Source organism: Onychostoma macrolepis, chromosome 14 (genome assembly GCF_012432095.1).
Source record: "Onychostoma macrolepis isolate SWU-2019 chromosome 14, ASM1243209v1, whole genome shotgun sequence".
NCBI lineage: Eukaryota > Metazoa > Chordata > Actinopteri > Cypriniformes > Cyprinidae > Onychostoma > Onychostoma macrolepis.
This window is the reverse complement of record NC_081168.1, coordinates 8184890-8210249: the sequence shown is the minus strand read 5'-3', so window position 1 is coordinate 8210249 and position 25360 is coordinate 8184890. Positions and strand designations below refer to the sequence as shown.

The window sequence follows — 25360 nt, the reverse complement described above, 5'->3', positions numbered from 1 at the left end:
AGGAAACAAGCTTATAAATCATACAGAATTAAGTTTTTTGAAAATCTAAAAATGCAGAAAGTTTCCTGTAAGGGGTAGGTTTAGGTGTAGGGTGATAGAAAATACAGTTTGTACAGTATAAAAAGCATTACGCCTTTGCAGGTAGGTCTCGTGAAGCATCTTAGACGTTGCCACAGTTCCTCTGGTTTTAGTCTCAGTTTGTTCTGTTTCTTCATGTCATTCCAGACAGACTGGATGATGATCAGATCAGATCTTTGTGTGGAGCAGTGGCTGTTGTCAGACTCCTTGTGCAAACAAAAATGTCACTGGATTATTACAATTAATGACAAAATGAATGTTTGGTAATATATATAATTTTTTTTATTTTATTTTTTTGCATGTATTTATTAATTTAATTTTTGCCTTCAACCGCACTCGTTGTTGATTGTATACCCACTGGATGTGATCAGCACGATTATTTATTGTGGTAGGTTTGTGTTTAAGTGCACTCGAGAGCACCGACGGCGTTACAGTGCTAATGAGCAGAACGGTGTGGTGCTGATGACATGTAACCGCTGTGACACTGCTGTATGTGCGCCACTGCATGTTCATAAGCAGGTTACAGAAACCCACTGCGGTGTATTAAAACAATATCTGCTCTGACACCATCGGTGAGCGCTTGATTGATGCTTCTCCATCTCTGAATGAAGTCCTGCTCACACAGAGCCGAGCAGAGGCGAGAGGACGCGGCTGCCATTGAAGACACTGAGGAGACTAAAATGGGAAAACATCACTGGAGCCCTGTCAGTGAAGTGACAGACACAAAGGCGACTGACAACCGACAGCCATTCGAAAAGAGCCGAACGAATGCTTCGTTTTCAATGATCGTCACACGGTAAATGTCTTCCATTCATTGGTAATATTTGCACCGTAGAGAAACCAGCGCCACTTTTAGCGCGCGGTTAACAATGGAATTATGACAGCGGTGATTTCCAGCTGTTCATTGTTCGCATAAAAGGTAGATGCATATAATTTGGCCCGTGCTTACCAACAGTGACTCGAGAAAAGGTAAGATACGATGCACACAGCTTCTAAACCATTAAAATTGATTAATATTGTCTCTGTATACATATACACTGTTTATCTTAAGTAAGCACTGCTTACGTAAATGTGCATACTGATTTGTACAGCTACATACATACAGTAAATACTATACTATGTATTATGCACTGTGATATAGCAGGCACTAAAACCTTTGTATATAGGTATACAGAAAATGCATGTACTGTATACATTGTAACCTGTAGTGAGCACTATGTAGTAGGCTATCCAAGAGGGTTTATTATAGTATGTACTTTAAGTTATAATGTATATATATATATATATATATATATACAGTCATGGCCAAAAATATCGGCACCCTTGGTAAACATGATCAAAGAAAGCTGTGAAAATTTATCTGCTTTGTTAATTCTTTTTATCTTTTATTTAAAAAATTAATAAAAATCTAACCTTTCATTGGATAATAAGAATTTAAAATGGGAGGAAATCTCATTATGAAATAAATGTTTTTCTCAAATACACTTTGGACACAATTATTGGCACCCCTTGAAATTCTTATAAGTAAAATATCTCTGAAGTATATTCCCATTCATATTCACAATTTTGAGCACTCCAGGGTGATTATGAACATGAAATTATCCAGCCATGGCTTCCTGTTTCACAGAAATATAAATAGGAGGGAAGACAAAGCCCAAATTCCCTTAATCATCCATCACAATGAGAAAAAAAAAAAGTTTTTTTTCTGTGGGCAACTGTTTAACTGTTGGGAATATAAAAACAAAAATCGGAGTGTCTATTTAAGTGCAAATAGCCCAGTTGTACACTAACTCCACCCACAAACGTATGATTGGGATAGTCAAATTTGCAAAAGAGGATCATCAGTCGTCAGATTCAGCGGCGCAGATGGTAAAACATGTGTCACGCTCTTTTGACACGATCGACCCGGGTTCGAATCTGCCTTTTGGCTAACTTTTTTCTCCCTTTTCAAATTTCAAATCACATCAGAAAAGCACTTATTTTTTAATCAAAAATGAAGGAAATAGTCAAAAAGTTGAAAATAAAGTATCGGGTAGGGTTAGGGTAGGTGTAGGGTTTTTGTCCCAAAAAGGTGGCATCCATTGAAAAATTAGAAATAAAATGAAAAAATTACACTCAATAAGTTATTGCATACTGATTTATAATGTATTACAATGCTGAGGTGCACATAATTGCCACTATTTGCAATAAGTAATTAGCAGACTATCCTGCTATTTTAACATAGAATAAATAGAATCTAAAGCGATTTGCACTGTGTAAATAGCATATCACTAAAAAATACTGCTATTTTCACTTAGTGTAAATAGCCTCTATCGATAGAGCACCCCCAACCTAAAACATCTTCCCGCGCCCCTGTATCAGACACGACTGGAACTTCAAATTGGACTGGCTTCTATGGTCAGATGAAACTTAAAAAATGAGCTTTTTAGCAGCAAACACTCAAGATGGGTTTGGTGCACACAGGGATAAAAAGTACCCCATGTGTACAATGAAATATACTGCTGTATTTTTGATGTTGTGGGCCTATATTTCTGCTGGAGGTCCTGGACGTCTTGTTTAGACACATGGCATCATGGATTCTATCAAATACCAACAGATAAAAAAATCAATAAGTGACTGACTCTGTTAGAAATCTTATAATGGGCCATGTTTGCATCTTCCAACCGTACAATAATCCAAACACAAGCCTCAAAAACAACACAAAAATGGGTCACTGAGCACAAAACCAAGCTTCTGCTGGCCATTCCAGTCCTCTGACCTGAACCCTATAGAAAATGAGTGGGTGAACTGAAGAGATTAATTGTTAAGAGTTAAGAGTTAATTGTGGCCAATGTGTATTAGAGATAAACATTTATTTCATAATGATATTTCCCCCCGTTTTAAATTCTTATTATTCAATGAAAGGTTAGTTTTTTGTGAATTTTTAAAAATAAAAGATCAAAAGGATTAACAATGCAGATTAATTTACAGCCTTCTTTGATCACATTTACCAAGGGTGCCGATATTTTTGGCCATGACTGTATATATATTTATATATACTTCATGCATCCCTAAAAAGCCTCTGCTAATGACTAAAAATAAATATGTAAAATGTACGTGTAGGTTGGACACAATAGTTCTTTCAGATATCTGTTTCACTGTGACTCAAATATCATTATAGAACTGACAAGTGTGAACATTCATCTAAGAGGGATCGAAATGTGCTGAACATTTCTTCTTGTGTTACATCTTCTTTCAAGGTGTGAAGAGTGACAATACAGCTGTCAGACCTTCAGGCTGGTGTTGGTGATATCCGAAAGGCTCCTAATGCGTTATCTCCCACCTTGTCTCTGTCACCATGCCCACCTTTCCACCTCTGGGCAGTAACTCCAGCACAGTGCCCTGGGACCCCGGCGCACCTTCTCTGGTGAACAGCACGGTGAAGATGGTGCTCATATCGGCGATCGTATGCACGTCGCTTTTTGGAAATGTTGTGGTGCTGCTGGTATTCCAGCGTAAGCCTCAACTTCTCCACGTCGCCAACCGTTTTGTGCTTAACCTGCTCCTGGCTGACCTACTGCAGACGGTGTTGGTCATGCCCTTCGCCATCGCCGCCACCGTGCCTGAGGTATGGCCGCTGGACTCCCGACTCTGCCAGGCCCTTGTGGTGCTCATGCACCTGTTTGCATTCGCCGGTGTCAACACCATCATTGTGGTATCCGTAGATCGCTATTTGGCCATCATCCACCCATTGTCCTACCCCACACGAATGACACCTCACCTGGGTACCAACCTGATCGCTCTCACATGGCTTCTTAGTGTACTTCAGAGCACTCCGCCACTTTATGGATGGGGAACCATCGAATTTGACCGGCGCCACAATGCCTGCACTGTTGTGTGGTCCTCAAGCTACTCGTATTCAGCCTTGGTGTCCGCGCTTTCATTCTGGCTGCCTGTGGTGATCATGCTTTGCTGTTATTGGATGGTATTCAGGGCTGCGAGACGGCAGAACGCCCTCGTTCACCCCATCCAATCCAACCCCCCTCCAGATTCCCAAGCATCCTGTTCCAGCCCCCAAAGGCATCCCCAACCGGAAGGCCCTTTTTCAGCCTCTTATCCCATCAGGACCCGCCATAGACGCTTCCACTATCACTGTAAGGCGGCGCGGGTTGTGTTCGTCATCATGGCGTCCTACGTGCTCAGCATGGGCCCATACAGCGTACTAAGCACGATATCTATTTACTCTAGTGCAGCGGTGCCACCCTGGTTGGCCTCGATGGCACTCATTCTCTTCTTCCTGCAGTGCTGCTTACACCCCTACATCTACGGCTACATGCACCGCAGCGTGCGCAAGGAGTTCCTGGCGCTGCTCTGTGGGCCGCTGTGTGGGCAAGGCCGGATCAGTCAGGGCTCCGCCATGGACAGTTGCTTCACGGTAACGGATGGACGCCTGGCACACACCCATCTCTCAAGCCAGGCTGCCCGAGTGTGTCCTCTCCGAACCTGGGAGGAAGGCACTACATCTTCTTCTCCTACAGAGAGGAGGTCCAAAGACAGCCGTAAGGAAACCACCTCAATCAGTCTGAGCTCAGAGAAGGAGCTCACTGTACACAGCAACATCAACAAACAACCTGAGGAAACACCTACAGGCAAATTCTGAACATATTTCTGTCAGTGTTGGGGTATATACATCTCTTTTGGTTTCTATTTAGGGCACAGTTTGGTACTTTTGAATCAAATACTGTGCCTTTAAACACAAGCTCACTGAATACACTGTAACCACACTCTCAGACAAAAAGGTACAAAAACTGTCACTGGGGCAATATCCTTTTAAAAGGTACTAATATGTGCCATTTAGTTACTAATATGTACGTGGTAATATGTATCTTTAAGATACAAGTATGTGACCCTGGCCTGGACCATAAGGGTCAATTTTTTAATATTGAGATTTGAAATCTGAAATCTTTTGATAATGACTAAATAAGCTTTCCATTGATGTATGGTTTGTTAGGATAGGACAATATTTGGCTGAGAGACAACTATTTGAAAATCTGGAATCTGAGGGTGCAAAAAAAAAAAAAAAAATTTAAAATATTAAAATAAAATTGGATTTAAAGTTGTCCAAATGAAGTTCTTAGCAATGCATATTACTAATCAAAAATTAAGTTTTGATATATTTACGGTAGGAAATTTACTAAATATATTCATGGAACATGATCTTTACTTAATATCCTAATGATTTTTGGCATAAAAGAAAAATCGATAATTTTGACCCTTACAGTGTATTTTTGGCTATTGCTATAAATATACCCGTGCTACTTATGAGTGGTTTCGTGGTCCAGGGTCACATATGTAGCCTTTAGGGGTAAAAATGGTCCAAAATGTCCCTTCTTAAAAGGTATCACCCCAGTGGCAGCTTATGTACCTTTTTTTTTTTTTCTGAGAATGCATATTTGTTCTGCTATATGTAACCATATGTGTTCCTAGCTGTGCTATGGACGCACTTTATGGTTAGTATTTACAAAAATAACATTGACAACAACAACAACAACAGAAAAGCCTAGCAAGCATAGTTTCTTGGCTGGATAATAGACTGTTTAAAGTATCTTTTAGTCAAGAGTTACATTTATTCATTTTATTCAACATATGTTTTAAAGAAATTAATACTTGTATTCAGCAAAGATGCATTCAATTGCATTAAAATGCATTGAAATCATGAAGTTCACAAAAATATTAAGCAGCTTAATTGTTTTCAATATTGATATTAAGAAGTGTTTCTTAAGCATCAAATCAGCATATGAACAATTTCTGAAGGATCATGTGACACTGAAGACTGGAGTAATGGCTGCTAAAAATTCAACTTTTCCATCACAGAATAAATATAATTTTAAAATATATTCAAATAGAAAAGAGGTATTTAAATTGTAATGTTTCATAACATTACTGTTGCTGTATTCTTGATCAAATAAATGCAGCCATGATGAGCATAAGAGACTTGAAAAACAATTTAAAAAATGTATCAACCTTAAACTTTTGAATGGTAGTGTTTACTCTGTGAATGGGAAAGTGGTTGAAAATACACCATCAGTTGCAGTATTTGTCTTGCTAGACTAGAAATAAGGTCTGAATAATCATTTAATACACAAGGCTTGACATGTAATATCTTTTTATGTGTGGTTTAAAATATAAAATATTGTAGACATAGTACAAAGTGCTCCATCAAATACAGAATATTGATTTTCTTTTAGTGTTTTAATATAATATTTACAATATTAGGTAGTAAAATGTTGGGAAAATATTTTTTGAGACAGCATATAGTAGTGTATAATATGTCTAACAAAATGAATGTTCTTTGTATACATCCATGTCAAATGTATTGCTACTTTACAATTTAAAGAAAGTATTACTTGCATTGTTTTAAAATGAATTTAGAATATGTGGAGAGATTTTGGTCTATTTTTCTAAGCATACATATCAACTTTGTTATACAATTGAATCATTGTCACTGGAATCAAAGTTCTCTTACAGAAACAGTGTAAATGTAAGAGAAATTTCAAGCAAAAGGAAGCTAAATTGAAAAAAAACAAAAACATTCTATTTATTTATTGTTCATGCACCAGTAATACTTAAGCGATGAATCACATCAGCATTAGGGTATGGGTCACTGTATTTCTGTTTGTATTTAAAAGATGTGTAATGTGGAGGGGTTTCAGTGTTTTGAAGAGGGTGAGTCACATGAAAACTGTCAAGATCATGTCTGTTTATATTTCACCCCAAAATGAGAGAGAAAAAAAAAAATTAAGCCTTCTTTTCGGACCATTAATGTTTTTGAATTGTTCCCACCCATCCAAATATTTCTCATTACCTTAATGTAAAAAAAAAAAAAAGAAGTAAATATTAATTCAATTTTAAGTATTTATATTTCATGGTAGTATTTGTTGAACTGCCATTGATTTATTTTAAAAAAATTTGTGTGTGTGTTTAGGAAATGTGACCTGGACATGCTTTCGTGAGATTCACCCAAGAGCAGCTAATGAGTTTAGGATCTCAGGGTATTTATGATGTACCTCTTGACTGGTGTGGAGAGTTCGCTCTCTTTAAGAGTGCCTCCCTAGATAAATTGTACATCATCTCTGTGTCATACGAGATGTTCAATCCCCTCACACTGCCAAACTGACATGATGACATGATCAAACAAGCAGGCTTCGAAACTGCTGAAGCACTTTATGTTATGTAGTTCAACCACTGCATTAAGGCAGGAATGTTAACCGCTCTTGAGCACTTAGCTTGACCCTGTAGAAAATTGGACTGCTAGTACTTCAATATTAATTTCTGGCTGAGGTGTTTAGAAGTCAGCTGAATCAATCATGAGTCAAACCTGCAATTTCCTCTGCTATAGCAAGAACTGAAGTGAGTGAGGCAATATCACAGATATTATCAACTGTACACCTGTTTCCAGCAATGTCTGCAGCACTTACAAAACGGTAGACAGTCATTTTCAAATAACAAAACAGCAGAGTCAGCTGAAACATGTCATCATGTTTACTGTAACAACCGACTGTTTTATATTAAAAAGAAAAAAAAAGCTTAGAATTAGACATTTTTGTAATGATGTACTTTGTGATTTATTTATTTTTCTTTCATTATAACATGGTGAAGAATGTTTATGTATACCTCATCATAAGACTTGAAGCTCAGTACATTCTGTGGGTTTTAAATTAAAATGATTGGAAAAAGATGTGCAAGCATGTAGTTTTCTTAACGTAATTACATTTAAATAATTTACAAAGTATAAAAATCACTAAATATTTCCCATTATTTTGATATTATTACTTGTATAAAAGAGTCCTGTAGCAAAAAAAAATGTGCTTCTTAACCATTCAATTTTCTTCCCTCCATAAAAACAATTCTTCAGCAAGATAAAACTATAAAAACATAAAACAAAGTAGTTTATGATACTAACAACAAAGTAAAAATATTACTGATATTCACCAATAGGTGACATTATAGAGGTTACTGTGGTGCGGTTTTACATGCCTTGAGGTGCGGTCACATTAACGAAATTTAGGTGAAATTTCACGGGCAAAAACATTTCTTCTTATATTGTCAATAGCAAGATGCATAAAGCAGAGCTCCCACAGAAGTCACTTTAAAACAAAGCAGCTTTTTGTTGGTCAGTAAGGCAAATCCATGAAAAACTTGTCTTGAACCCTTAGCAAAATCTTTCACCCTCATGTGAAATTCCTGATCGTGTTAATTCCCATCTAAATGACCGGATTTCATTCGCAAAAAATCAACAAAATTTCACAGGCAAAAAAAAAAAATCCCCATAGTTAATAGTGTAGCGATGCATGAAGCACCACTCACGATGAAGTCACTTCCAAACCAATTTTCTGTTCTCAACGTGTCAACTTTGCGTGACCAACTTGACACAACAAAATCTGTATGTGGGGGAAACATTTTAGCCTTCAATTAAAACTCCCAAACATGTGGATTCCAATCAAAATGACGGTATTTCGCTGTGAAATTCCACCAAATAATAATGTTTTACATTAGTGAAACTTATTATGTAGTGATGCTACACTTCTTTCAAAAATGTACAAAGGCTAAAACATTGAGAGAAATAACTGTGTTAAATACTCAAATTGTCTTTACAGATGATGAAATATAACATACGATGTAAAACATACATTTGGATCATTATAAAAGCATAAGACAATATTATACATAAGATATGGGCTTATGCTCTCAGCTGGAATGAAGTCAGGCAACACGAGACAAGTAAAGCACTAAAAAAGGATCTTTGGAGTTCACACACACAATTACAGTTGAGCCAAACAAACTCTTTTAACCTTCATTTAAATGTCTATTCAGACTTCCACATGAAAGCTGATCTGTAAAAAGATGATGTTGTGTTCTCCAAATGTCCCTCCCTTAGTCCACCTTCAGCACGCTGTAGATTTTATTTACAAACCAGAAGCAGGCGAAGAAGCCTATAGTACCTGCACGGAAGGAGAAATGCATGAGAATTAATATTAGAAATAAAATGAAGAGCACCGGCCAACATAAAAGATGTCACAAAATGTGCCAGACTAACTAATAGTGTACACGTTATGAAACAGTGCTTCTATTAAAAGCACATTTACAGTAATTCGGGTGGCATTTTATAAGATAACCATCTATTAATAGTGCCATTTCAATGCAGCAAATTGTCTGACAGAGCCAAACTGAGATGAGTGTAATGAAGCACAGGATTAAATCTAATCATCGCTGGGGCGGCAGTGACAGCCAATCAACAGCAGGTCTGATTGAAATCTTTAGCTCGGAATCTATTTTCAGATGCGTTTATATACACATGATTCTCAGTCCTCCCCCTCGCCTTCCACACACGCTCTCACTATCTTCACTTGGCTCTCAGGATCTAAAAAGTCATGCTAGTTTGGGCTAAAACAAGCCATTTCTGGGAACCGTTGCTTTAAGATGTGGGACTGAGAGCATAATGGCGATTCAGAAAGCCTCATTTCAAGTGTGCATGGAAGTTTCCATAACCGCTGTAGCCAGGGACCATAAAGCATCTAGTAGAATCCATGGCAACAAATAGATTGTGGCTAATATCTGCTCAGAACACCGATGACGGTGGTTTCCCATCATTCAAAGCAAAGCCGTGAGAACTGCTGCCATTACACTGGTAATCTGGAGGGTTTTTGTAAAAGTTCAACATGAAATGTCACTGAGGAGCTTGGGCTATTTTACACAGTTGATAGGTCGCAGTTGTACAGCTGTAAAATCACTGTACTTCATGCTGGGTGAAGAATACACTTGCTGCAAAGCTAAAAAAAAAAAAAAAAGACATTTACATGCCATTTGTAGAGAAACAAGTGAGCATGTGTAGATGTTATCAACCGACAGCTGTTTACGGCTGGCAGACAGCTGGCCACCTCTCGCCACCTCCTCCTCAGCATATCAATGAGGTGAAGCGACAGAGATTTGATTAAGGCCGGAGGGAGCGCTGCTGTCTTTCAACAACAACAATAAAAGATGAGGAATATTTATAGGTGTCCCAATTACCCTCAGCCTAAACACAGCATGACCCATTGGGTAGGAACAAACCAACTAGAGCTGGTCACCTGCCAAACGAAAGGACCAGAAGGGAGACACTGCAGCACCAAATCCATGAGGATCTCTGAACATTTAATATTGTTGGTGAAGTAAAACAAGCCAAACATTTAGCATGTTACACTAACCACAGTAAGCAGGGGCGGTTGCATCAGCTGTGCAGAAATGACAACTTAGCCACTATTAAATATGGTAAATACTCATTCATTTTAAATGCAGTTTCTGAATGTTATTTACATAAGAATACCTATTAATGCTACTGAACATTAAGTAGTGTCATATTTCAAAGGAAGCATACTTTTGAGGCAAAAGATTTTGAAATATTTAGAATCTCATATTTCAAGGCTGAAACTGGATCATTGAGGGTAAACGTCATATCATGCGACTACACATTACTTTACAGAGAGCTTACTAGCTACATTCTGCCTTAGGAACAAATGGTGCAATCGAATAAAGGACATAGTTAACTTACAAACTAGTAATTTCATGTTCCAATTTAAGTAACAACTTCCGAACGGCTGATGCAAGCCCTACCCTGTAGAGCAAACATGGTGAATGGTACACACTTAGTTCTGTAATCTCAACAATTAAACATTGTTCTTGTGCTGCAGTGTCACTATAGCAATTTACTCTAAACAGGTTAAGGTGAACTGGTCATTTGATTGAGGAAGAGTATTCAGCGAAAGATCATTCAGTGTAGGACTCATAAGACTGATTAAGTTTGAGTCAATAGTTTGTGGAACAGACTACAGGTGTTGTATGCTTGTTTTTCATTACAGCCAATAAAGACAAAACAACAGAAAGCACCTGAATAAAAAGACTGAATTCAAATTCAGACGGCAAGCTAAAACTAAAAGTATTATTCATTTTGCCGTTTGCTGTAGTTTCACTCTGTCTTTATAAAACAGTGCAGGAAGCACTGCATAGCTCTATTTATTTGTGATAAAAGAATAAAATGTAACTTCAACCTGGTTTTCTCAAGTAGGTCATGACACAAATCTATTCTCTAATTTAGGGTTTCACAAACTGGGGGCAGCAAATTTGAAATTAAATCATAAAAATATAATAAAATAATAATAATAATAAAATAAAAAAAAATAAAATAAAAATATATATATAAATAAAATAAATAATAATAATAATAAATAAATAAAATAAAAACCATATCTAAATTATATTATTATAATTATGCTGCTGTAAATTACATTATAACTATAACTATACAGTGTGTATATATATATATATATATATATATATATATATATATATATATATATATATATATATATATATATATATACACACACACACACACACACACACACACTACTAAAAATGTTTAAATATTTTATTTATTTACTTGCATATCATGTGACAATTAACCAACCTCAGAGAGCCAATGTTAAATGAAGGCGGTAGTTCAAGTAAATATTTTCATCAAATGAATCTGGTTGACAAAAAAGTTTGGGAATCCCTACTCCAATCACAAAGTGTATATGTAAGAAAATATTTTTTAAAGCTAAATCCAATCAGGCCATCTTTTACCTACCTGTAAAAATGAAGAAGATGAGCACCATGATCAAGGTGTAGCCAAAGTAGAGGATGGTGCTTGCAGCCCCTATGATTTGTAGTTTTGAGAAGAAGTAATGCACTGCGTAGACAAACAGATACACCGCCGTGAAACCGCTGGTCAGAAATGATCGCCACCACCAGTGATAATCCTGTCAAACACAAATAAGAAGGCTTTGAAATAAAAGTTAATAACACAATAAATAATAATAGCACTTTTGACAAATATTTAAAATGATGTAGACTCATATTAAATAAAGACTCATTCAAATCAGTGGCCTAGAAAAAAACACTCTGCAAGACCACACCACTAGATGTCAGTATATTGTCATATTAGTTGTTTTTGAACATAAGAACCAGCAAACACAAAAAATGTCAAATGTCACATTGAAACTAGTTTTGTTTAAAAGTTTTGTTAAATTAAATCCTACCTCTGCACATAAATGGAAGTAGCAGAGCAGAACAGTTGCCTCAGAGCAGGTAATGACCAAGATGATGAAGACCAGGAAAAGGAAGCCAAACATGTAATACATCTGATGAGACCTGCAGAGAAACATTTGCATGCACCAGTTAGGACCAAAACATCAGTCCTCAAATCAACTTATTTCATCATGATATGATTTCAAATCATGCCAAATGCTGTTGAGGATGAAGAAGAGTTGGATGAAGATACAGCCGAAGGGCAGGATGCCGCCCATGATGATGCCCGGCACGGGTTTGGTGAAGAAGGACTGCTGAGGAATTTGGCGTGGGATCTGGTTTGTTCGCACGGGTGGCTCGATGCCCTGTTAAAACAGGAAAACGAAAACACACCCACATTCATGATATCGTGCATGACAGCGTGCCAAAAGAAAAGCTCACACAGATGGGAAACGCAATAACAGCTGATTCAAAGAGATACTCAGAAACACAAAAATAGGAATGTGAAAGAGTATCAAAATCTGGGAGCTGAGTATTAAATGTAATTTCTTAGTATCCACAAGTGTGGAATCAGCACCTGTCAGAATGCCAGGAATTAAAAATGTACTTTGCTGAAAAACGCTTAGGAAATTGGTCTGTTGAAGAAGGCATACTCACTGGTTTTTTGAAACCGAAGTATGCACCCACAAAAGTGAGAGGAACAGAGATGCCAAACCACAGTGCCAGGATGGCCACCAGTGTACCAAAGGGAACAGCAGCGGAGGAGCCCTCTACCCACAGGATCAGATTCGTCAAGAAGAAATCCCCAAACACAATCCTGCAAAAACATAGCATACTGAAACTGCATACTGGCATACATCATGTTATTCCTGTTGTTGGGAAATGTATTACTGTTTGTTTGCAATAAAGACATTATTCAAAGTGTACTTACCCAGGACACAAAAAGGCGGTGAGAAGAACATTGGTTTTCCAGTTTTCACCACCGAAAGCTAATGAAACCGAGGAAATTGAGAAAGCAATTAATATTAAAACTGAAAACAGGGTTTCTCAAAACTGTACATCTGTAAATAACATCTATGTACATTCACAATTCTATATATTGATTTGTATTGTGTTTACATTTTAATTCCTGTTTTTAATCAGTGTGTTAGATTCTGTTTCATTGCCTTTATCCTCAAGTGTGTTTGTACTTTTTCTGCACTGGAAACTCCTTTCAGCAAGATTCCTTGTTTGTATAAGCTTCCTTTGCAATAAAACTCATTCTGATTCATCTTTAACATATTTAAGGTGGACTCTGTACTTTTTCCCACATTAAAATGCAGGAAATTAACAGAAGAAAAAAATGAATGGCTCTTCAAATGAAAAATTACAATGCTTTCATAATGATCCCAGAAGAGAATAAGGTAAAGTGCTCCATATTGCAATATTTCCTTACTCTTATAGAGTCTGGCAGACACGTATCCAGCAGGTGTGCCAAGCAGAACCCACAACACCACTGCACAGGTCATGAGAGCCCCTCTGTTGGCTGGAGACAGGAAGCCCAGACAGGCCAAGACTAAAGAGAAAAGCAAGATTGTCACTTTTGTTCATTTAATGCCATTGGTAACACTTTATGTAGGGACCAGTTAACTAGTTGCTTATTAGCATGCCTATTATTAAGATATTTGCTGTTTATAAGTACTTATAAAGCACATTATTCTGCATGACCATATTCTACTTCCCTAATCCTACTCAATACCTAAACTTAACAACTTCCTTACTAACTATTGATAAACAGCAAATTAGGAGTTTACTGAGGCAAAAGCCGTAGTTAATGGTTTGTTAATGGTGAGAACTGGACCTTAAAATAAAGTGTGACCATGCTAGGATAGCAGTAATAAGAAACAACAAATTACCATTTTTAATTGATCACAACGTATATTCCTCATAAAAAACTAATTAAAAATAAAGGATTAGTGGAGAAAAGTTCACATTTCTGGAATGCACGCAAATATTAAAGTGCCCCTATTATGGATTTTTGAAAATGACCTTTCATGTCGTATGTAACACAGTTCTAAGTGAATGAAAACATCCTGCAAAGTTTTAAATCTGAAAGTGCATCGTGTATAAAGTTAAACTTAATCTCTTAATCTCTAATTAAACTTAACTTAATCTCTCAAAAGAAAGAGTCGACTCTGAATCATTTAAACGAGTCGTTTTTAAAATGAATCCCAAGCCGTTTCATGTTGATGTCAACATGAAACATTAGCATCTTGCCCGCCCACCTGTTAGTCTTTTCACGTTGGTCTGAATGAAAATGCAAATTCATTCTTTGCCACTAGGTGCAGCTTTTGGAGCGGTAAAAAAATAGCGGTTTCCCCTGTAACGCTGTACACAAAGCAAAATCGTTGAGCGAATCGTTTGGGAGTCGTTGAGCAAGTAAGGTAAAAAATTAATGCACAGACAATGAAAGTGTTTTTTGACCTTGCATGCATATGTCAACCTGTTGTTGGGGACTCCCAAAACCAAAATATGAACCTTTCATTACCCATAATAGGGGCACTTTAAAGTGTTCTCAAAATACTAGAGAATTAATCCTTTGTGTTTAGTTTGTACAATACAAAATCTGCAGTATATTTAATTCATTTTTGTTCCGAATGCACTTACAAAGGGTGATGAAGGTCATGATGAAGACCTGAGTGCCCTGTCCGAGGAAGACGGACAGAAGCATGCCCATCTTGGGTGGCCTGAACACGTCGCCATGAACCTGCTTCCAGCCAGACTCCTCCTGGGCTTCCTCCTGCAGGAGATATAACAATAAATCTCAATATGACCTCACATGACCGACATCCGGTATATCATTATGGACAGTCGTCAAACTCATTTATTGAAATTGTGAAGGAAAAGCAGATGGTATGTGTTACACATGCTTTATCAGTGACATTATCTATTCAATGCAAAACAGCTTCCTTCATTTCTTTACCTTGATTGGTGAGCATGGTATTGTATATTTAAACTCGTTTTACCAAGTTCCCGAAGCCAAACAATCATCATATCATAATCACCAGTGATAACATAAGCTAATAAGCTTACATAGGTAATGTTTGCAGCTGGAGGGATCTTAACCCAGTCTGCCTGTGAATGTCACAACAGAGGATTCAGTGACTGGAGGTATTCTTATGGTTATTAAAATGAGAAAAATAAGACCACACTGAAACTAAGAGGAAAACTATCAGTCTGTCTGTGCTTGAGCATTAGGATTTACATAACCCAAGAAGCAAACACAATATATTAACTGGAAATTTGCTCTAACAGTTTGTGTGTATGTGGGAGTGTCAGCTCTGTTGACACAAGATACTTCGGTGACATTACAGAGTCATTCATTTATTCTGTTATCTATAAAAGTTGGAATGAGAACAAAGTCAATTCAATGTACCTGGTCCATCTGGTTGTACCGGGCAATATCCTTGTGCAGTGTTCTAAGCATGATCATGGCCACCATGCCAGACAGGAAGAGCACAATAACTAAAGAATTCATGATGCTGAAAAAATAAAATGAAGATGAGTCATTAATATGTATGGAGATATGGAAAAAAGAGCTTTCTTATTCTTGACTGTATGATATTTACAACCAGCTTGTGCTCACCTGAACCACTGGATGTTGGTGTGAGGCATGGAAACCAAAATGTAATCCCATCGAGAAGCCCACCTAATATCATCATTTTGCTAGAAAAGAAGAAGAAAAAAAAACTCTATTACACATAGTTCTTTCTCACCATCTTATTGTACTGACTCTATAAATAAACGTACCTTAAATGTAACTGAATAAGTGTAGGTGACTTTGAGATTACTCTTGAAATCTGCTGGTATGTCCATGGGAGTTCCTTCACACGTTGGAATTTCATCATTTTGATGCTTTATGCTGTCCAACAGTCAACATATGTATTATGCAACAAACTATACTACAGATGAGATAACTGTAATGTTCTAATATATGTGCATTACACTAAATATTTACTCGGTTTTCTTATTGAAGTGTGCTTGCAAACAGGTGTCACTATGCCTAACTTTCAATTCTAGTTAAATATGAAATCTGAAACTGATCATATAGGCCCACAGAAAGCGGAGCAAGAGCTAAAATTAGGTCTTAAGTACACCATTTCAAGTCAAAAAAGTTGCAAAAAAATCACACCTCCGAGGTTCCAGTGTTGCCGCCACAAGTCGAGCATGCATGCCATTCGTTTCATCTCCACTGTGGTAAACTATGGTGATGTCCACATGGTTGAAAACATAAAAAGTGTTCTTCTTGTTGAAATCAGCCTAAAAGAGTGGATAAAAATCATGTCAGAAGCTAGTCAGAATCAAAAAAGCATATCTCTACCTCAAAGCTTTTGCCCATTATTATGACTTCCTCTTCTGTGAAATATGAAAAGGGCCCATTAAATTTGAACAACCAGTCAGTAATAAACCAAAACAGGATTCAATAACCAAAACAGTTAGTTCATTTTTAATCCATTCCACAAATACTGTACATCTCATGACTTTTGATGTATTATATGTTTAAGACACGAGCTTAACCATGCTTGAGAAATAGGTATTTTAAAAACATCGAATGTTTGTATCACCATCCCTAAAACAGGGATTACAGCCTATCCCAACAATAAAATTAAATCAATAATGTCAATAATGCCATAATTCACAGAATTGATATTCAATTCATTGCATTTATCCCAACTTTTTATTCAATCACATTTATTCCATCACATACTGCAAGCTCACAACTAAAGTAGTGAAAAAAGCTGTCTGTCTCACATTTATCACACAGGCATCCTTTGGCTTTCCTTCTTGGTTCACTAGACATCCAATGGGAAATCCTGGGTTGCAGACTTTCTGATTGTCCTCCACAATGTAACACCACGTCACAGGCATGTTGTCAACAATCCTGCAAAAAAAGTTTAAGGATAAACCAAATCCACTTAATGTAAAGAATTCCATGACAAACTGATATTGTGTCTTTCCAACTGTTAAAGCAAGATGACAACTTTTATTTTGTTATTGCTACCACACCCACCGTAGGCATCACATCTAGACTTACCAGTGGTGCTGGTAATTCAGCTCCATTCCTTTCTTTAGAAAGTCCAACTTTAACTTGTCTTCACTTGAACCTGTATCATACGATTTGGTGCAGACCTTCACACAAGCCTTGTCAGCCTTAAATGAAAACTAAGGAATATTTCGAAAATCAGTATTATGAAGGATCCATCCATTATGTGAGAAGCACTGGAGTTAATTATAACACATCAATGCAGAATAGTAACAACTAGGAATGCACTGCCTAAATACCATCAACTTCATTATACGAAAATATGAGATTTTGACAGATATATATGACATTATAAAAAACAAATCACACAAAACATAAAAGGAATAAGTGTCTGTCAGTTGCAACTACAACTAGTAAAACTTGACAAACGAGATGTCATCTCTCAATGAACAAGGTGTGTAATCTTCTAAATGTCGCTGCCACGATGATATTAAATTACAATGATTAAAACAAAATGTCAAATAAAAACATAAATTTCTTACCTTGTAAGGTGATGTCTCTATTCTTTCTCCAAATAACACCTGCCCAAGGTTCTCTGAGGGCCTTCTTTCATTCGTATCTTTGCAAAAATCAAACCTACAGCAAAAAGTATTCCCTCGCTGATCAGTGCTTGTACAGAAATGCATGCAGATATAATAAATCTTATATTGTAAAGGTCAAGAATACATACGCATCATATTCATAAGGCAGGACTGATTCCACTGAGTCCAGTCTATTCACAAACAGCTGTATCTCAGTCTGTGGGATTGACAGCAGGGGAGTGGGGTCAAGGGGACAACTGACTATTAGTCATATCTCAGAGATGAACACTTAAGTCTGTTTTTATTTTGAACATGAATTTGCAATGCAGAGAATCCAGAATGTGCTAATTAACTCAATGTCTAAACATTTATTTTAATTGTTATGTCTCAACTGTCTGTACACGGCAGTATAGTAATGAGTACAGGACAGGGAAAGCTCACCAGACATTCCTCCGCATCTCCTTCCGACTTTTGCTCGCAAAAACTGACTGGTGCTAAACCCGGAAGGTAGAATCCAAAGCTTGAGCTGACTACTGTTAAACTCAGCAAAAATATAAAACGCGGATTTAAAGGCTTCATTTTTCAAAGCAGCGTCCTGCGTGTTTTCCGGTTTACTCTACTGGAGCAAACCATAAAACTGACCTGTGACAGTTCACACAAGAAATCACCAAGACAACGAGCTCGCAGCTGCTACTGACTCGAGAAAGATTTGTATCAGAGAGAGTCACTTCCTTACTGTGCACATAACTCCGCCCACCGCTGGCTCCTCCTCCAATTCATCTACATCATTGATACACAAAACACATCTGGATTAATGACAGCGTTTAGTTTTTAATTTAATTTTTAATTATTTTATACCTTATCTTCATCCTTTTTGTGTATGCATGCATTTTCCAAATTACTGCTACATGTGAAACTTTCTATTGATGCTATTTAATGTTCTCCTGAATGCGTTTGTATCATTTTTACTTCACTTTAATAAAAATAAACCGTTTAATTTTGTAATTAATACATTTAGATAATTAATATATTTAAATTAATTAAATTGTTTTATTTAATTAAAAAATAAATTTATAAATTTAAATATTTTTTTAAAAATTATTATATTTACACATGTATACACATTATTTTTGCTTTTGTCTATATTTCCCCTTTTTTGTTACATGTAAAGTTTGTCATAATGCTCAACAATGTTTTCCTGAAGGAAATGGCAGTACTACCACCACAGGTGAAGAGAAACTTTCTTTTTTAATAATAATAATAATAATGCCAGACTTTACTTAATGTGGAAACATTCGGCTCAGTAGGCCTATTCTAACTTAAAGTAATATGATGATATGTAAATTTATTTAATGGCCAAGGGATAGTAAAAATACAATTATAGAAGAAATACAATTATTATATTATTAGGGAAGTCCCAAATATATAATATATATTTGAAATGTTCTGAGGCGATTAATAATAGTGTTCGTTTGGTCATGATCTCATGCCTGAGGCGACCCGCTTCATGTTAACATTTATTTAGCTACAGATATGACTGGAATCTTAATCCAGCACACAGTTTAAATACATATTTAAAACTCTATTAATTTCTTTTGTCTATTCATTATTAACGAGTGCAGCTGTGATTTGGCTGGCTTTCCTAAAATGAGTACAGTTTGCAAACATGGCAATAGGGGGCGCGAGAGACTTTCAAACCGTTAAGTTCCTCATTCTGACCATAGAGTAAATGACTGTGCTGCTGGGCGGGTCGAAACACATTACACACATATAAACCAGCAGGCGCCTTTGTTTCTATCTGTTGATCCTGAGGTGAGTAAATGGGTAATTGAAATAGATTCGTCTAAATGTAATCGTAGTTTTTGATTAGTAGATGGACGTTTCATCTGGCAATACTTTAGCTCCGTAGCCATGTATATTTACTAGTAGCTGTGATGATAACTGAAAATGGCCTCGTGAAGATGTTTTTCTAAATGCACATTTCAATCGCCATTTTGAATTTGAATGTGTCGTTATTCGCTTATGTACTTTAATTAAGTAGTGTTTTATGGTTAAATGTGTTTATTATGTCTTTATGAGGTTCTTAATCAAACATATGTTGTAAGTTAGCCATACGGCCTGAAGAGGTCTCAAGCTGCTGCATCTGCCAGTAGTTTTATGATTTTAAGCGTCCGCCATTTTGTGAACCATGCTTTAAAATGCACATGTAAATGACTGGTAAAACTGCTAAAACGAAACGCTTAGTGTCTTTTGTAACTATATTAGTGAAGGTTCGTAAGTTAGTCTTCGCACGTGTTCAACAACTGCAACTAGCCAGGCAGGGCCTATCAGCTAATGGTTGCAGAGTTAACCATCTACTCCAGAGAATGATGAAATTAAACGTGTTTCTGTAACAAAATAGCTTTTCTAACTTCCTTAACCGTGCAACAACTTGTACTGGCATTTTGCATTGCGCCTAAGCATGTAATGTTGTTAAAATCGTCTCGTGCTCTGGTCTCAAAACATGGTTAGGTTGGTCTGTTTGCTGGTTTTAGGCACTTTTTTTTTTGTTTGTTTGTTTTTTCTTTAGTCCAGATGAGAGACCAGCTTGTGCTGGTGTAAGCTTTTTATTCAATTTAAAATGCACTGGATTATTCTCATGCTTAAATGTCTCTCCCCTGCAGTGGCAATAGTGGAAAGCATGGCTGAGGCAGACCGACCAGGGAAGCTCTTCATCGGTGGCCTGAACACTGAAACTAGTGAGAAGGTCCTTGAAGCATATTTCAGCAAATTTGGCAGAATATCAGAAGGTATTTGTAGTTTTTCTGTTATTTAAATTACTTGCTTATACACCTGTCTTTCTGTTGTGCAAGATTGTTTAATACATTATTGTAACTTGTTTTAAACGATTTAAAATGTTAGTGAAGCATCTGCTGTAACCATATGTTTTTTTCCAACTTGTCTTTTGTAGTTCTGTTGATGAAGGATCGTGAAACAAATAAGTCTAGAGGCTTTGCATTTGTAACTTATGAAAATCCCGGTGACGCAAAAGATGCAGCGAGAGAAATGAATGGAAAGGTGAGTAAGTTAGTAATGGTGTGAATTTCAGATTTGTGAGCTATGATGACTTATGGCAGTGATCTGTTTGAACTGATATAGCCTACGATTGTCCTCTAAGAAGTTCTGAGCTTACATAATGAATGCGCACATTTGCTTGTGTCTGTTTGTCTGTCTAATTTGAGAGCAGTTTCCTAAATTCCTATTTGTGTTAAAGCCCCTTGATGGAAAGCCTATTAAAGTGGAACAGGCCACAAAACCTCAGTTTGAGTCTTCAGGACGCCGTGGTCCACCACCATCACGGAGTCGTGGCCCTGCTAGAGGTTCACGAGGGTCCAGGGGAGCACCAAGTGGAATGCGGGGACCACCAAGCAGAGGTACCATTCAGAACTTTATCCCTCACCCCTCTTTTTTTATTATTTGTGCCATGATGACACTCTTTTGATGATCTGTTTGAACTGATTGTCCTCTAAGAAGTTCTGAGCCTGTGCTTAAAATGCATGCATGCTACCAAAATAAATATTACCAAGATAACGTAGGTATTGTAGAACCCTTTTTTAAAGGAATGTCATCCAGAGGGCCACCACCACTGAAAAGAGGCCCCCCAGTGCGGAATGGAGGACCCCCACCCAAGAGATCTGCACCCTCTGGGCCAATGGGCAGACGTAAGTTTGGCGACCATGCAGACTTATACTGTTAATAATCTGAACCATAAAATCATCATTTTCTCAATGTTTAACAGCGCCAATGTCAAGAGACAGGGACCCGTACGGCCCTCCTCGCAGAGATTCTCTGATGTCACGTCGGGATGATGGTCCTCCGCCTCGTGATGACCACTACAGTAAAGACAGGTGGGATGATTAGTAAAATGCATGCATAACCCATCTTCATTTCTGTGTTGTTAGTTCACCCAAAAATGAAAATGACTACATGATTTACGGACCCTCAAGCCATCCTAGGTGTATATGTGTCTTTCAGATGAATAAAACTGGTGTTATATTAAATGTTCTGGCTCTTCCAAGCTCTATAATGGCAGTGAATGGGCGTTGTAATTTTGAAGTCCAATAAAGTTAATCCATCCATCATAAAAAGGACTCCATAAAGGTCTTCTGAAGTGAAGCAATGCGTTTGTTTAAAAAAAAAAAAACTTTTTATAAACCGTTATCTCTAGCTTCCACTAACTGTCATACGCACATTCATGAGAGCGTGGCATTCCAGCAGTTGATGTAGGTGTAGCGTAAGCTCTGGTGAGAATATGCTAGTCTCGTGAGAACCAAGTTTTGTTTACAAAAAGAAAACCAGTTTCCTCTTGGCTTAAATTGAAATCCACTAACATTTATTAACCCCCATGAAGCTGTGTGGAGCACTCTTTATGATGGAAGGACACATGAGGATGATTAAATTGTGATTTTAATTTTTGGGTGAACATCCCTTTAAAGCTGAAATATCAAACTAATAAATTTACTAAAACTTAGTTTTAAATGAGAATTTATAAATGCTAACTTAAAAGTAATGAACACTATGCAGGTTATTTTTAACACTTAACTAATAATCGTGCAGTATTCAGTGACACTTACAAGCTGTTGTTTTACAGCTACTCCAGCCGTGACTACATGAGTTCACGGGACAGTCGAGACTACGCCCCACCACCACGTGATTACCCATACCGGGAGTATTCGGGCCATTCCAGTTCCAGAGATGATTATGGGTCAGGATCCAGAGGTTACAGGTAGGTGTGAACATCCTACAACAGGTGTGTGTGATGGCAGTTTAAGAATCCAGCATAACATCTTTGTTTCTTAGTGATCGTGATGGCTACAGTGGAGGAAGAGAGCCCAGGGGTTACATGGATAGGCCCAGTTCAGGCTCCTATAGAGACCCTTACGACAGTTACGGTAAGATTAAACCTTTAGTGTGGCGAAAAGGGTTAAGGGGCTCCACTCAAACTGCCTGTTTTGCGCCTGCAAAGGGCTGCCTAGCGTCATTGGCAAAAAGTGGAAACCTCAAATGCGGCGTCTTTTCATCCCGAGTGTCCCCACCCCCCAAAAAAATGCACCAAGGAATCTCTTGCAAGCTGTTTTTTGCCCCCCAAAATGTTCCGGTAGCTCTGTCCAAACAACCAACACTGATCCAGTATCCAAACTACAATCTAAACGGAATTCAATCCAAACCAAGGAAAGTGCACTTACTCAACAGTGGCGTGCCAAAGGGCTCTGAGTGCGCAATTGTCAACACTGCAGTTGGGTATTCCAGGTATCTTAGTTTTAACTAGTCCCACCCGTAACTCAAAATCCAAATTTGTTCTATCCTCATTTGGAAAGTTTCTAACATTTGAGCTAGTCGTGACACAATTTTAGGGAAATGGGCACTTGACAACGCAGTATCTTGCAAAGAATGTTGAAGTTAATTTTGCCAATTACATGACCCATTGACCCTGCAGGTAACTCACGCAGCGCCCCACCCTCAAGGGGTCCCCCTCCGTCCTACAGTGGGAGTGGCGGAAGCAGTCGTTATGACGACTATGGCAGCAGTTCCCGGGATGGATATGGCAGTCGAGACAGTTATCCCAGCAGTCGGAGTGACCTGTACTCCACTAGTCGTGGTGACCGTCCGGGTAGGCAGGAGCGAGGGCCACCCCCTCCCCTTGAGAGAGGCTATCCTCGTGAATACAGCTCGAGCCGTGGGGCACCTCGGGGTGGTGGCCGAGGCGGCGGTCGGGCAGATAGAGGAATGGCCCGGAACAGATACTGAGATGGACTCTGGGGGAGGAAAAAATAAAAAGGAGAAATGATGGCTTCTCGTTGAAAACGTTCAAAAGACTTTAAGATTCCAAAAAAACGCGCCCTTTTAAACTCTGGACTTCGAGCTTCAGTTTCAAGCTGTACTCAAACTTGTGAAGGTTTTTATTTTTATTATTTTTTTATTATTTTTGTCCTTTTTAAATTCAGAGTTTCTTTTCTCTTGCCCACTTCCCATTTAATGGTACCGTTGCAAATCTAAGTGTGTTCTTTTTGTATACTAGTGACTTGTTAAACCTGCAATGCCCTAACATATGGCTTTCATTTACCAATAAAGTGTTTTTAATCAAAGATCTTGAGCAACAACACTCTATTCAAGAGAATTAGAAATGATGATGCATAAATATTCATTTACCTTCAGTTTTCCATTGTAAGCAACCCCAAATTCCACTTAATATAGAAGCAATGCAGAATATTCATGTAGGCATGATTGTTCACATTGTTGGGGACTGGGCAAATGTCACCTTTTTTCCAAACTCTCTATGGGTGTAGTTTTCCTCAGTGCAAATGGATCCTTCATCACAAAGCCTAAACATTGACGCCTTGCATCGACCAATCCAAAGACAACCAAAATGCAAGAAACAAATCAGCACCACAGATAAAACCTGCCAACAGCTGGTAAGCAAAGCAAACCCTTTTGTTCTGGTATAAGTCAAGTCTCGGTGGTGTTGTTTTTGCACTGTAATTTAGTCAAACATCGACTTGGTTGCCCTGGCTTTTTCAAATGCAATCTGAAACGATATAATTTCCAACATTATTAACAAAACCTCACTTCTGCCTTCAAAGGAGTCTATGATCCCTCTCCCCAACCACTGGATCACTTCAGTTTAGGAGGTCTTAATCTCAGAAATGTCAGCCAGTTCTACTGTTGCACTAAAGGAGAAAATGTCTGGATTTTTTTCCCTGCCCCTTTCAAATGAGAAATGGCCCCCTTTTTTTTTTTTTTTTAAAGGATGTTAAGATGAGTCTCCTCAATGGATCTATATCTACAGCCAAATGTAAACCACGTAGCTGCAAAACCTCTTGAAACCTCCCAGTGGAACCCTTTTGAAAATGTAGTAAATTCACTTAGTATTAACAAAAAAGCTAGAACGCTCTCAAGCATGCCGTTTCTAACAAAGGAGACCACGTGGAGAAAGACAGCACCCTATCAACAAACCTGGAAAACAATCAGTTTGGGTCATTTGAGTTCTTTTGTAAAATTACACTTAAATTTGTCCCTTATGCTGAGCTACAACAGTTTGCTGATGGAAACTCTCATTGCAGGCTGAATGGGGGGGAAAGGAGTTTGATGTTAATACCTCGTTGCTGATCAGCACCTGTTGCCATTTGGTGATGCATGACGGTCTCAAGTAAGATGCAGGTATGCGTAAGTCCTTAAACCTTTTCAAACTCTTATATTTTGTGTTTTCATACAATTAATTACTTTTGTCTTCATCTAGATCCAAGCCATTCAGGTTCCTTGGAGGCTGCTGTTCATTGAGGCACGTGATGTTTAGATGGAGTCCTGGAGTGCTACAGTTGAATTGCTCATTTATTTATTATGACTTTTTAATAAACTCATTTGAATTGAAATGAACTAAGTTGTCTGTATCTTATTTAGTTGCTACTTTAATAGTGCTGTATTTGTATGGTCAAGTCTGTTCACTTTGACAGGCTAGTTTGATCTAAAAACGCAGTTGAGCCATTTGGAAAATTCTTGCGGCATTTTAAAGCAATCACAGTTCCTTTTGTGTCACTGAAATGTCAAAGAGCCTTTA

At 37.7% G+C, this 25360-nt stretch overlaps 3 protein-coding genes and 2 non-coding genes across 9 annotated transcripts; 4 read left to right on the top strand and 1 right to left on the bottom strand.

Moving 5' to 3' along the window:
- The first annotated feature begins 420 nt into the window (after positions 1–420).
- On the top strand, positions 421–7521 carry gpr101 (G protein-coupled receptor 101). 2 transcript variants are annotated; one of them, XM_058797136.1, is made up of 2 exons: positions 421–874; positions 3318–7521. In XM_058797136.1, the coding sequence occupies exon 2, from the start codon at positions 3416–3418 to the stop codon at positions 4715–4717; it is 1302 nt and encodes a 433-aa protein (XP_058653119.1). In that variant the 5' UTR covers positions 421–874; positions 3318–3415; the 3' UTR covers positions 4718–7521. The 2 variants fall into 2 exon arrangements, with proteins under 2 accessions (XP_058653119.1, XP_058653118.1); XM_058797135.1 differs by having other exon boundaries at positions 421–1047.
- A 136-nt stretch (positions 7522–7657) lies between these two features.
- Positions 7658–18494, bottom strand: tm9sf5 (transmembrane 9 superfamily protein member 5). 2 transcript variants are annotated; one of them, XM_058797133.1, is made up of 18 exons: positions 18208–18494; positions 17916–17983; positions 17728–17821; positions 17237–17364; positions 16954–17083; positions 16334–16461; positions 15952–16063; positions 15788–15867; positions 15578–15683; positions 15235–15276; positions 14809–14941; positions 13598–13717; positions 13094–13151; positions 12820–12979; positions 12376–12527; positions 12174–12285; positions 11723–11894; positions 7658–9059 (listed from the first exon to the last, which is right to left on the bottom strand). In XM_058797133.1, the coding sequence occupies exons 1-18, from the start codon at positions 18343–18345 to the stop codon at positions 8992–8994; spliced, it is 2001 nt and encodes a 666-aa protein (XP_058653116.1). In that variant the 5' UTR covers positions 18346–18494; the 3' UTR covers positions 7658–8991. The 2 variants fall into 2 exon arrangements, with proteins under 2 accessions (XP_058653116.1, XP_058653117.1); XM_058797134.1 differs by lacking the exon at positions 15235–15276 and having other exon boundaries at positions 18208–18493.
- Positions 18495–19449: 955 nt separating this feature from the next.
- Positions 19450–25179, top strand: rbmx (RNA binding motif protein X-linked). 3 transcript variants are annotated; one of them, XM_058797140.1, is made up of 10 exons: positions 19450–19578; positions 20430–20555; positions 20717–20823; positions 21020–21179; positions 21351–21467; positions 21545–21653; positions 22397–22531; positions 22606–22697; positions 24867–24963; positions 25043–25179. In XM_058797140.1, the coding sequence occupies exons 2-9, from the start codon at positions 20447–20449 to the stop codon at positions 24869–24871; spliced, it is 834 nt and encodes a 277-aa protein (XP_058653123.1). In that variant the 5' UTR covers positions 19450–19578; positions 20430–20446; the 3' UTR covers positions 24872–24963; positions 25043–25179. The 3 variants fall into 3 exon arrangements, with proteins under 3 accessions (XP_058653123.1, XP_058653122.1, XP_058653121.1); XM_058797139.1 differs by having other exon boundaries at positions 23243–24963; XM_058797138.1 differs by lacking the exons at positions 24867–24963; positions 25043–25179 and having other exon boundaries at positions 22606–23385.
- On the top strand, positions 20863–20936 carry LOC131553984 (small nucleolar RNA SNORD61). Its single transcript, XR_009274308.1, has one exon. It is a non-coding gene; the product is annotated as a small nucleolar RNA SNORD61 (small nucleolar RNA).
- On the top strand, positions 21227–21289 carry LOC131553985 (small nucleolar RNA SNORD61). The gene has a single exon (XR_009274309.1). It is a non-coding gene; the product is annotated as a small nucleolar RNA SNORD61 (small nucleolar RNA).
- Positions 25180–25360: the final 181 nt, after the last annotated feature.

Excerpts from the sequence above, each read along its gene's own strand:
- gpr101 (XM_058797136.1), top strand. The coding sequence starts at position 3,416 with ATGCCCACCTTTCCACCTCTGGGCAGTAACTCCAGCACAGTGCCCTGG.
- tm9sf5 (XM_058797133.1), bottom strand. The coding sequence starts at position 18,345 with ATGAAGCCTTTAAATCCGCGTTTTATATTTTTGCTGAGTTTAACAGTA. Across the intron at positions 13,718-14,808 it reads CATGACCTTCATCACCCTTT|TCTTGGCCTGTCTGGGCTTC; the intron begins GTAAGTGCATTC and ends TTTTCTCTTTAG. Across the intron at positions 11,895-12,173 it reads ACTTCCATTTATGTGCAGAG|GATTATCACTGGTGGTGGCG; the intron begins GTAGGATTTAAT and ends TGTGTTTGACAG.
- rbmx (XM_058797138.1), top strand. The coding sequence starts at position 20,447 with ATGGCTGAGGCAGACCGACCAGGGAAGCTCTTCATCGGTGGCCTGAAC. Across the intron at positions 20,556-20,716 it reads ATTTGGCAGAATATCAGAAG|TTCTGTTGATGAAGGATCGT; the intron begins GTATTTGTAGTT and ends TGTCTTTTGTAG. Across the intron at positions 20,824-21,019 it reads CGAGAGAAATGAATGGAAAG|CCCCTTGATGGAAAGCCTAT; the intron begins GTGAGTAAGTTA and ends TTTGTGTTAAAG.